General features: G+C 34.6%; 2 protein-coding genes across 2 annotated transcripts; one reads left to right on the forward strand and one right to left on the reverse strand.

The window, feature by feature from the left end:
* The first annotated feature begins 510 nt into the window (after nt 1–510).
* LOC110412442 (Protein-tyrosine phosphatase-like, PTPLA) lies at nt 511–3697 on the forward strand. The gene is made up of 9 exons (XM_021422974.1): nt 511–621; nt 706–791; nt 1026–1073; nt 1182–1270; nt 1505–1558; nt 2257–2324; nt 2404–2453; nt 2626–2723; nt 3361–3697. Exons 1-9 carry the CDS (start codon nt 563–565, stop codon nt 3463–3465), a joined length of 657 nt encoding a protein of 218 aa, XP_021278649.1. The 5' UTR covers nt 511–562; the 3' UTR covers nt 3466–3697.
* Nucleotides 3698–4297: 600 nt separating this feature from the next.
* On the reverse strand, nt 4298–5524 carry LOC110412199 (aquaporin TIP1-2-like). The gene is made up of 3 exons (XM_021422705.1): nt 5326–5524; nt 4920–5170; nt 4298–4836 (listed from the first exon to the last, which is right to left on the reverse strand). Exons 1-3 carry the CDS (start codon nt 5456–5458, stop codon nt 4462–4464), a joined length of 759 nt encoding a protein of 252 aa, XP_021278380.1. The 5' UTR covers nt 5459–5524; the 3' UTR covers nt 4298–4461.
* Between the last annotated feature and the right edge of the window lie 7028 nt (nt 5525–12552).

Consider the following 12552-nt stretch of genomic DNA (forward strand, 5'->3'; position numbering starts at 1 on the left):
TGATATTTATATTATTTAAATATAATTAATAATTTTTTAATTTTTTAATTTAAAAATATTAATATGATCACATTAATAGTTTGAATAATCATGCTTTTTAATATATTTGTCAGCTTTTAATAAAAAAATTATTTATAAAGATAGTAAAGGTTTTGATTTTTTTTGAATCTAAACGTTAGTAAAAGTAAATTTTTTTAATTTAATTATTTAAATAATAATAAATATATAAAAACAAGTATTAAATTTGAGTTTGAAACGGATATTTGTGAAATTCGAATATTAATATAATCAAATTTAAATAACAAATACTTAAAAATAATATTCAAATCTGATAATAAGTACTGAAATCACTATCTAAATTTATTTCTAATCCGATTATAGGTATCTTAATTCGATATAATCAATACTGACGAAATCATTGCCATTGCTATCCATAGTCTGACTAGCTGTACTTAATGCCTAACAGACCAGGACAAAAGGGGTCTTAAAGATTTTTTTAAGTAAACTAAATATCCAACAGAGAAACTGTACCTGTAGATACGGCGCGCAGGTTTTGTTAACAATGTCTCAACTGCTGAAGCTGTATCTCGTTGCTTACAATTCTCTTCAGGCTTTTGGCTGGTGACCCATCTCTCTCTCTCTAAAATCTCCTTTCATTCTTTCAACTTATCTTAAGATTACTTCTTTCTTGTTGTTTCTTGTCAGGACAATTTCTCTGTTCAGAATTCTGACCAGTTTCATAGCCACCAACTCAGTCAATGGAGCTTACGCTTCTGCTGGGGACTTAATCTGTCAGTTTTTTTTTTGAATTTAATTACCCACTTTTGTTTCCTAATAAAATGAAGGAAAATGAACTTAAATTTTCAGTTATAGTAGGGAATATGCAGGATATGCAAGAATTTAAGATGTTATAGATTTGCCATACTTTCTGTTTCTTACCATTTCTCTCTGACCTGGACATTCATTTAGTGTGGAGACATTGGTTCAGAGTGTAATTTGAATGTTTATCTCTTTTTTCTTTGAAGGTTTGTTACAAACTTGTGCATTCTTGGAAGTTATACATGGAGCAATAGGTAATTTCTGTAGGGTTTAATACATTCAGCAGCAAAAATTTTTGGTGGGAATGGTGGTATAATTTTGTAATGTTTTTGGTTTCTTCGTATCCCATTGTGGAATTATAGGGATTGTTCCAAGTGGAGTGTTGTTTCCTCTAATGCAATGGGGTGGAAGAACACATTTCTTGTTAGCGATTGTCCGCCAGATTGATGAGGTTCTCATTTTTTGACATAATGTATTTGTCTTTCGGCTTTGACAAACAAAATTAGCAAATTGGCTGCTGATGCACTGGCTGCCTATGCAAACAATACAATTTAAAGCTGAGAGTAACTAACCATTCTTTTCTGGTGGCCTTGCTCAAGCAGTGACACAGTGACCATTGGGTCTAAAATAAAAGTTTACTGATAAATGCCTGTTTCTCAATATATTTTTAATCTAATTATAACAGGTCCAGGAGTTTCCTGCAGTTTTCATAACTTTTTTTGCTTGGAGCCTTTCTGAGGTGAGTATATTTATTAATCTATCTACTTGAATTTGGTATCTTTATGCATCCCGTAACAAGATGGGAATTTTTATGAGCTTATATAGTGGCATGTTACCTAGTTATGGTAGAAGATGGGAAATTCATCACTGTCTTGTATCTTTTCGAAATGATTAAATTTAGAGTCATTTACTGAACGATATATGTACACATTTGCCACCCACCTTATTGTTTTGAGTTGAATAACAGATATGAAGACAGTTAATGGTAGCAGACCATCTAAGCCAACTAAATTTAATCTCAAGATTGACTGATCAAACTAATTGCTACTTATGCCTTGTCAGTGAAAGCCTGGTTGCTTCCAACAGGCCATCAACACCTAATAGTGGAGATCTCTAGAACTCTTAACATAGTTTTCATCCTAGATGTGTTATGGTGCAATTATGGTTTGCAGTGTGTTTGGAGTGTTTAATGTTTATGTGTTTGGTTAAGTTCCTTTCGGTTTACTGTAGAGGAATTGCAAGTTTCAATTTACTTACTGTAATATGCCAACTTTTGTTCACTTCATTTATTTTTTATTTATTGAAATTATTGAAACAGTCATGAGTATTGGCTGTTCATCCTTCTAAATTCCCTTACCCATCATGTTCCTGGTTTTACTTCATGATTGTTTCAGAATTTAAAGTAAATTACATAGAACACTAACATCCTATCTGCAGGTAATCAGGTATTCGCATTATGCTTCAAACACGTTTGGCAGTTGTCCATCTTGGCTCACCTACCTCAGGTCTGATATTTTCCTTTCCAATTAGAATTGCATACAGACTAACGTTCTGTTCAAATTTAACTTTTTTGCTTCCTTCCAGGTACACTGCATTCATTGTGCTGTATCCTATGGGACTTGCTCCTGGTGAAAGTGAGTTGAAGATTTGCATTCATCCATGTCTAGAATTGATAGTTATCTTGTTCTTTGCTTGGATAATATTGATAATGTCGACCATAAATTTACGCTCCTCAATCCACCATCTTCTTACTTTATAATTGCTTTTCCATCTGATTTATTTCATCCTTTGAGCACTTCATTGCAGTGTGGCTCATGCACCAAGCACTTCCATTTATAAAGAAGAAGAACCTCTATGAGGATTTCTTTGCTGGTCTTCCCTTTAGCTATTATAATTTTCTCAGGGTATGTACAGTGTATTATATCTGCAAACATGGGAAACCTTGATTTTGCTTTAGCTATTGTAATACATAATGCTTATGTTTCTGGGCCATGAATAATATGCCTTGCACCTCTTTATGGAACCTGAGGCAGGGCATGTGTGTTTGGCCAAGGGCCTAACAGTTCTTATTTGGGGTTTTAAAATCTTTCTTTGCTTGAATTAGCCTGTCCAAGACCTGCCAACAGCCGTTCCCAACTTAAGAGTGCACTTGGGTTTTAACACGAGATCCTTTTTCAAAATATATAACTATGAGAGAAAAAGGCTTACATAAGCTTTCATCATATTTGAAACGCAGCAGCAAGGTGGCTTGTTTACCCATCTGTATTTGCTACACTTCCTTGCTTTCTTGTTAGGTAGTTGTGCATAGACCTGGAATTGTTTACTTTGACTTTCTCTCCTCTGTTTTCCTCATGGATTCCTGTAAAAGAAGATTGGTTTAGTCTCCTTGTTATACGCATTCCAGATATATCATATACCGTGACATGGTTCTGTTATTATATGATGATTAATTTCATTTCCTTTTCTTCAAAATATATGCTTTTTTTTTTTCGAAGTTTTTCTATTGTTTTGTTAATGATCACTTCATATGCTTTGAATCAGGTTTTTCTTCTCATCTACCCTTTCCTTTGGTTGAAATTGTACCTCCATTTATTTAAGCAACGACGGTCAAAACTGGGCAAACACCACGAGAAGAAGAAAAGATGAAGGTTGGATGTTTTTCTTATACTTCAAGGGCCAAATATGAGATTAATCCTTTTTTATTTACTTTTAACCAGTAATTCTGGAATATAAGTTACTATAACTTTGATATTCATGATAATAATAGATGGACTTCATCAATTCGTAGTGTATTTCTTACGTAACAAGCAAGGTGTACTTCCTGGGATTGAAATGCGCCCTATATTAAGCAGATGAATCAGATCCTTCTGTTCTTCAATTTATATGCTTATGACTTGAGATTTTTAGTGAGCTTGCTGCTTCTTGTTTATATCCCATGGCATTGCTTCTCAACCAATATGGATACTCTGTTTTTTATTTTTTTGTTGAACAAACTTGTTCTAATTAAGTTCTAACTTGTGGCATGAAATACCAATGCTCATTTTGATATATTTGCTCCTTTGAATTTGATAGCCTCAATCTTTGAAATGGATGCAAGAAAAGTTATACTAATTCAAAGAAATCTGAAGTCTTTCCCCAGACAAGAAAGAAAGGAAATTTGAACTTCGGCAAGAGGGTTTTTTTGCCCTTTGCTCAGCCATTGGATTAGAAAAGAAACAAAAAAAAAAAAGGGAAAAGCGTACATTTCTTGTATATTAGCTAATCATTAGAATGTTGTCCTGACTAAAGTTTAAACTTTTCTAGGGGAATTTGTGGCTAAGGATGACAAATATAAACAACTTGTCCAGATTCTTTGGTACCTATCATATTTTTTAATCTATTAGGTTGTTGAACCTAATACTGTTTTTGTGATTGTAATTATCAAATTAAATGCATTTTTTTTGGAGCTGAAATCTGTCAACTGAGCAGAAGTGAGAACAATATCAAATGATTGAACAAAAAACAGAAGCTCGCAGGAATCAACAATTAACAAAAGAGATACAAACAAGAAGGAAGAACCCCCAACAATGAAACCAAAGTGACCCACCCAACTTTCAACCCCTTGTTCATCAAATGGAAATCAAGCAGAGACCAGAGGAAATCTTAGTAATCTGCAGATGGAAGCTGCTCATGTGTGTTTGGGGCGATGAAGAAGATCTCATAGACAACGGCTGCAATGGCAGAGCCAACGAATGGGCCGAGCCAGTAGACCCAGTGGTTGTCCCATGTCCAGCTGACGACGGCTGGTCCGAAGGAGACTGCAGGGTTCATGGATGCACCGTCAAAGGCACCACCAGCCAAGATGTTGGCACCCACGATGAAACCAATTGCAATTGGTGCAATGATCCCAATGTTACCTTTCTTGGGGTCAACAGCTGTGGCATAAACGGTGTAGACCAAACCGAAGGTCATCACAATCTCGAAAACAACTGCGTTCCATGCTCCCACCCCAGATGACAAGGAAAATGCTGATGTTGTCTGCATCAAAGCATGAAAATTTTCAAGAACGATTATTTTTAATCATTGAATTAAACTTAGTTTTTCCATCTCGATTTACATACCAATCCACCAGTTGAAAACTTAAGAAGCAAGCAAGCAACCACGGATCCGAGCAACTGAGCAATCCAGTACAAAATACTCCTGACCAAGGTAATGTGCCCGCCAACAAAGGCACCGAATGTAACTGCGGGGTTTACGTGCCCACCTGAGATGTTAGCACCGACTGAAACCGCCACAAACAAAGCGAAGGCATGAGCCAGTGATGCAGCCACTAGGCCGGCCGGTGTTGATGAGCCATTGTCAGTGAGCTTGTCTGCCAAAGGTACACACATCCTTTAGTACACAGAACATACAAAACACGAAACAAACAGGAATATTGCTACTGTTAACTTTAGGACACGACATTTTAACACATGTTTTAGCGTTAAATATGTTGTCAAGGTGGTGTGATGGAATCAGGATACGTACTGAAAGCCATGCCCGAGCCTTCACCGGCGAAAACAAAAATGAGCATGGAAATGAACTCAGCTAGAGCTGCCTTGAGGGCATCAGCTTGGCCAGCCTCAGCTGGAGATCCCACTGCAATTCGAGAAATTGGCATTTTACTTTTCTAAAACTAAAATTTTATCTTTGCTTCTGAGCGCTGCGCCAATTTCTTGCCACTCTCTTATCTCTGGCTTACTTCAGCTTTCTTTTGTCGTAGTTATATATAAGGGTCTAAGTCTAACGTATCGACTAGGAACCGGAAGAGCCGGTTTCGAACCGAAAAAAAAGCCAAAATTTTCAGCTGCAGGAGGAAGAAAAAATAAAAAGGAGAATGTCATTGTCCGGGAAATATTGTAGCCGAAGGGCCTCCAAGTCCTTCCCATGATGCCACTTGTACGGTTGATGCGGACTTGGAGGCCCAATCGGAGCGTGGAGAATTTTGATCACCGACCAAAAGCGTTGGCAATGGGTCCCCCAATGATTGTCTTTGCTTTGTGGCTTGACCGACCATTGGATTGTTTATATTGCGGTGACGTGGACGGTGGTGGTTAGCTTTGCTGGCTTCATAATCAGGCACTAATCAAGCTTCATTAAGTGGTAAATACTAATTATTTATGCTGGTTTTTTTTTCTTTTCTTTTGGTTTAGTGGCGGTCATGAACCAGGTAATGACATCAGGTGCTGGATGGAGTGGATGTGGTAAATTCCACCGTCTGATTTTGGTGATAGGGGCCCCATTAAAATTGTTCAAAAATCATAATTAAAAACGTAATTAGAATTAATTACATAATTCAAAAATAATTTCTTTTTTGTAATGATTTACTTTTCTCTTAATCTCTAAACCTACATCTAAGATTAACTGACAATACAAAATTTAAAAATTTAAATTGAAATTCTTACATCACGTTATCTTTTTAATTTTATGCATAAATATATACAAATATTTATATATTTACATATAAATGAATTTAATTTATTTTTAAAATTTTTAACTTTGTCATTACCATGAAGTGATTGATACAATATTTGATCAAATACGTCATGTCCTAAGATACCTCGTAGAAACTAAACCCTAAATATGCCAGATTCTTTGATGCCTTTTGTTATTTTAGCATAGTTGGAAAAAAGAAGTACAAAGACGCAACGTTGATGGAAAACTGTTTCTTAGGAATGGAAATGAATTGCAGGAAGAAAACTATCGCATTGAAAAAGAATTACACTTCCCCACTCTTTTCCCACAGTCTGATTAAGTTAGACACTCATGAAGTAAGAATCTCAACATAGATAGAGTTAAAACCTTAAAGCTATCACCCTAGGTAGCTAGCCTAGTGAAGTTAGCGAAAGATTGGAAATTGGAATCTCATTTTCCTTCACAAGTATACTATTTTTTTGGCTAGTATTCAATCACATTAAACTATTATCTCATGCTCTTATCACTCTTGGCCAAGCATTGCCATGTGACTTCACTCCACGATCTTGCAACTATAATTAAAGAATTTCCATCTCTCTCTCTCTTTCTCTCTCTCCCCATGTGAGCTCTTTGATCTATCTACATATCAAGATCAAGTCAACCTAAAACAACAAATAGAAAAGGAAAAACAAAGTGGGAAAATTTTATTAGAGGGAAAAACTTGCTTAAAATCTAAAAAAAAAGGTATGCAATTAGGAAGTTTTTAAAGGGTTTTAGCTACTTTTATGTGACAAACTGACAATAACATGTTCACTTATATATGCTTTAATTTTAATATTCCTCTATCAATAGTCTAAGCTTCTTTTGTTTATCGGATTAGATGAGGACAAAAGCTCAAATGAGTTGTTAGAACTAATTGAAAATTAAGTAGGTAATGTGGGAAGGTGGACTTGAGGATTGAACAGAAATAAATAAGCAAGAATGATTATCAAACCCAATATTTATTTCCCCATTCCAAATCATAGGATAATATGTTTATAAATTTTAGTTTCATGCATTATCTGTTGGTTTTATCTTGTCCAAGAATAATATTTGATCGAGTGCTAACTTCTTTAAGCCAACGTCTGACATCTCTTCTCCTTTTCTTTGCATATTTAATCTTATCAATGGTCATTGTTTAATATGGGCGGCTCAATTGGGAGTCCCACAACTTCATTCAATCCAAATGCCTCTTCCCTTCGTTTTTGTTCTTTGTATCTTTGGAAGAAGAACAAGGTTAAATATAGGCAATTCCCCCCTTGGTTTAGATCACTGTCTCAAACCAATGCCTTTAGCCAAATTGGGTCAAGGGGAGAAGCTAATTCTATACAAAAAAGAATGATTCTTTTGGAGCTTTTTGTACCTAAACTGATGTAATTTTGAAGTTATGTACAGCTACAACATAAAAACTAAAAGATGTTAACATCAATGGAGATTAAGTGACGGAGAGAAATCAAAGGAAGTAGAAGCTAATTTATGAGTTTGACTATAAATATTTCTGGGAATTGTCACAGGCCAAGATTCAAGCTAAAACCTGTGCTCATCGTGCCAAGTCTTGTAATGGTCAGTTTCTTACATGACTGTGGCAAGATTCCAACATTCAGTTTCAGTTGCTTATTTCAGTTTCTGGGAGGTCAATAACTTGGCTTGCCATCTCATGAGTTGGCAATGCCTGTTTTTCTGTTTGCATCTCATGGTAATCCTATCCGAGTTCAGATATTTTTCTGTTGATGAACTTGGTGTCTGCACCGTCATGGTTCTAATCAGTCATGTTTTAGACTCTTAAGTAGTCATCTGTTTCCCGTTTGTTTTGCATCAACAGAGGAGGCACTTACTCTTGAATTTAAGGTCCTTCCTAGCTACTTATCTAGCCCAAGTCAGAAACTTGCACTACCATTTTAAACTCTCATCTGGGCTTGAAGATTCCCAACCCCATCCTCAGATCCTCTTGGCTACTTGTTTTTTCGATTGACTGAGGAAACTTCACAGGGAAAATCTGGCCTCTTTGTTTCTAGCTCAGTCCAATTGTAAAGATCCTTTGTTTTGGGTTGAAAACTGTTGCTAAGTTGGAAATCTCCCAGTCCAAATTATTGTGAGCAATTTAAGTTTTGAACAGAGCCCAATTCTTTTGTCTTTTCATGGTGTCAAGCCCCAATGCTTAACTCATCTCTTCTCCTTTTTTTCTTGGGAAACATATTAATTATTTTGAGCCAAAGAAAAAGGAAAGAGATCTCCCCATAATTGTCAGAAGAAGAATGTTGAAGGAACAATCCCTCCTATTTTGGGATCTTTCCCTCAATTCCCTCCTCATTATATGCTTCCTTAAAGTTTTTCAATGCCTTCCTATTAGGCTTTTCTTTTTCTACTTTTCATTTTTTTTAAGAATAAATTTCATTAACACCGTCTGTGATATTAACTTCTCTTATATAATATTCTGTAATTTTCTCTTATTAGAACTATATGATAACTTTTATTCTCACAAGAATTAGATTATTAATTTTACCTAATAAAACTACAAAACAATCTTAATTGTGAACAAATAAATTAGCTTTGAATTAAAAATATTTTGATAATTTTACCTGATAAAATTGATAGCTTAACTTCCTACAAGAATTTAAATGACTTACAGAATATTAATTGAGAGAAAAGAAATCACATGTCATTTGGAAAAAGTTAAAACGGCAAAAGGTGTAAGTAGACTGTACTATTACCTTTTTTATTTTTAATTAATTTTCTATAAAGTTAAAGAAAAAAAATAATCTTTTTCATTTCACACATATATCATCTTTAAAAAAGTTAAATTTAAAATCAAATTACCAACAAAATCACCTTATAATATATATTAATTAATTAACTTACACAAATGTTTAAGTTCTAGAACATGTTAATTTCCTTGGTTTTTCTCCTTCTTCTTCTTCCAATGTGTTTACAAGCTGTCCTTGAGTCCTGCTGGAGCCACATTTAGCCAAAGAACGCGTCTAAAATCGTCATCACAATCCGCAATGATTTTGTTGAAAGGCAGCATCGCCTGTTACTGACTTTTGCTGACCAACAAAAATCACCACCGCCTCAAACTTCTCGAGACTTTTCCTCATCTTTTGCCCTTTCCAGACTTTTTCCATGACTAAGAGATCCAGACATACCCATCCTTCTTTTTATATTTATAAATTTATATTATATATAAAAAATAAAGTCACAATGGAATTTCTATATTTAACCACATAGAGGATTCAGAAAGGTTTTTAACAAAACTCTCAAATTTTATCATATAAAATCTAAAAAAGAAAATTATGATGTATTTAATAAGTGACACACGAATTTATTTTTAATATATTTTTATTTTTCACTTCTTTTTGTAGATCCCCTAATTAATGTTGTCCACCTTGGTTGCTTGATCTTCTTGCCGCCATGCAGCTACCTATGGATCAAACAGGCATTTCAAATTTAATGTAGATGTACAAAACAAGAAGCTCATCATGAACTTTGTTTAAACTTTAGACTAGCTTTTTATTATTAGCCAACAAGTACAGGAGGGAATGTTCTCATTGGAGATCTTCAGTCAAACCATAGCCGACCCTGTTTTCTATGTTTGGTCAAATCTGTGTTTTAAAATTGGAAAGCTCTCCCGTCGAACAAATGGGTTAAGAGGGAACTTGGAATGGTGGGAATCCTATGATACAAGCATACTGCAAAATGACCTTGCTACTTATTAGTACGTGTTTGGAATGGGACTTGCTTCTTATCCTTATGATTTGCTTGCCTCTATTTAAAGTTAGGAATTATATCATATATAATTTGGTTTAAGTTCTCGTTTTGTTGCATCTGATCTTTGATTATTTCCATTTCTATGATAATTAATAAAGTTAATAGCTCACCGTCTAAATATAGTGAAATAAGTTCAATTGCCTTGTTCAACTTCAAAATTTTCTTACCCCATTTTAGACAAAAACGTATAAAGCATATGTTTTGCCAAGTAAAATTGGCATCTTGATCTTCCCCTTACTACATGTGAAGCACATGATTAGCTAGCATAAATAGCATCGGCAGTACAATAAGCAGACATACCATACCAGTGTCAAATTTAGCAGAGGAAGCTTTGAGAGGGCTTTGCTCTAAAGGGTCCTAGTTTTAAAATCATGATGTGCACGGGGTCGGTTTGGATGGAGCAAATGAAGAAAAACTGGGGGCTTTCAAGTTTCAGGTTTGAACCCCAGAAAATGCACAAGGTTTGCTGTCTGGCTTGACTGACCAATGGAATCAATGAAAGAATGAAAATTTGATCAATAGATGATGACAGTGCAACGTATAGGTACTGAATTATGAATAAAGGCCCTCATGAATGTGTTCAACTCGTGACATTAAATCAACTTTTCTTAATCATTTCTCGATCAGAGTTTCAATTTAAGTCAAATACATGCTCCTCAGTAAACCCTTTTCCTCCCTCTCCTTCAACGTTGATTGTTCCCTATCCTCGCCTACACGGTATCCCTCTGGCAATCACCATCATCACCCATCTTCATGAACTGGATGATGGAGTAAGCATTTGATAGCAGCCGTCGCTACAGCTAGTCTTTTTGCCCTGCATTATAGTTAGTTCCATTGCACTTGATCAGGACAAGTCCGCGACTTAAATTTCTATGTCCCGTTAGATACTTGTCTTGGAAAATGGGTGAAAGCTACAATTACACTGCTGACTTTTAATCTGTTAAACCGTTTTGTACGATCCCAGCTAAGAGACGAAGGATCGGAAAGACTTTAAGGAAGTTGATTTTATATTTTTTAAGCACAAGCATATTATGTAAAAAGCTAAAATGACTTTAAAAATTAATAAAAAGTCATAAATTTAATAAAATTTGATAGACAGATTATAAATTATAACTCAATCATATATTTTTATCAATTTCTTTAATCAAATAATTTAATACGTTTGTAAGTTAAATTTTGTAAATATGAATATCAAACCGTCGAATCATAAATGAAATTACGTATCTGTATATATCTCAAAATCGTCATCTTGACCCCGTAATAGAACCGTTTTGTTTTCGTATGAACCGAGGCAATGCCGTTTGTGGACTGCATTCCTTAAAAGAGCACTCCCACCCCATACGTCAGCACAGAGGAAAGGCCTCGGTTGTTGTCTTGCGCGGCACTTGTCCAAGTCAAGTGCAACCTGGGGCACGTGCAACCTACCATCTTAGCTAGCATAGAAATAGCAGCGTTGGCATGTGCCACGCCGCACGGCCCTTACGCCAAGTTCGTGCGGCTTCGCACGGTGATCCCGTCTCCTGTTTACAAGTGTCATCCCGCCGAGGCCTCGCACATGACCGGTACCTAACCGCCATGTGCAATGTGCAATGTGCACTAGACGACAATTCCATTGGCTAGCAAAGTAGTTCCCGAAGCCCCACCTTTTGATATAGACTTTTGTTTCTTGTGTCTTTGCTCATGATTTTCCTTTTGTCTTTTATTTTTTGGGCTTAGCGAGCCAAAAGCCTTAACAAAGTGCTTAGAGCAAAATATATTCTGTTGGCAAATGAATTTTATCTTTAAATTTTACATATATGTTTATATTTATTATTAGAGTGATAATGAACAAATTTTAGGTTTGTTTAGTTAAAAATATGATAAATATATAATTATGTCCATCTCGATGTATTTTAATTGAGATTTTAAATCATTTAATAAAATCAGTTAAATTATACAATTGATCTATGTATTTTATAAAAAATATGAATATGTTCTTTGTATAATAATTTATATAAATTAAACTATTGTATTTTTTTAAGTTATTAACATCAGTTCAACTCTCAATACGGTTTAATTTTCATCATTAAATATATTATCGTGATATTTTCATCGAATTAACATAACATCGATTGAAAGGATGTAACATTTTCTTATTAACACCAACTTAATCAAAACATCCCATGAGCATATACACTTGACAGTAAAAATTTAACAATGTCCAAATTTAGATTGAAAATAATAAATTAAAAAAGTATAAAAATTCAATCAACACAAATTATTATATAAAAATTAAATTTATATTTTTTATAATTTAATCAAAAAAATCTGATTCCGTTAATAAGGAAAGACATTGTGGCATCCAATAATAACCAAGTAAACTTGGTTTCTTTTTCAAAGAAATTCCTTCTGTTCGGTGATAAATAACAGTTGAATTCTCAAAGTTTCACATGATTGAGTCGACAGGTAAAGTCGTTACCCGTTAGGAAACTTTAAAAAAAAAAAAAGGATAGTAAA

The sequence above is a fragment of the Theobroma umbraticum genome, unplaced genomic scaffold, assembly GCF_002168275.2.
Source record: "Theobroma umbraticum cultivar Fairchild unplaced genomic scaffold, ASM216827v3 scaffold_95.0, whole genome shotgun sequence".
Classification (NCBI taxonomy): Eukaryota; Viridiplantae; Streptophyta; class Magnoliopsida; order Malvales; family Malvaceae; genus Theobroma; species Theobroma umbraticum.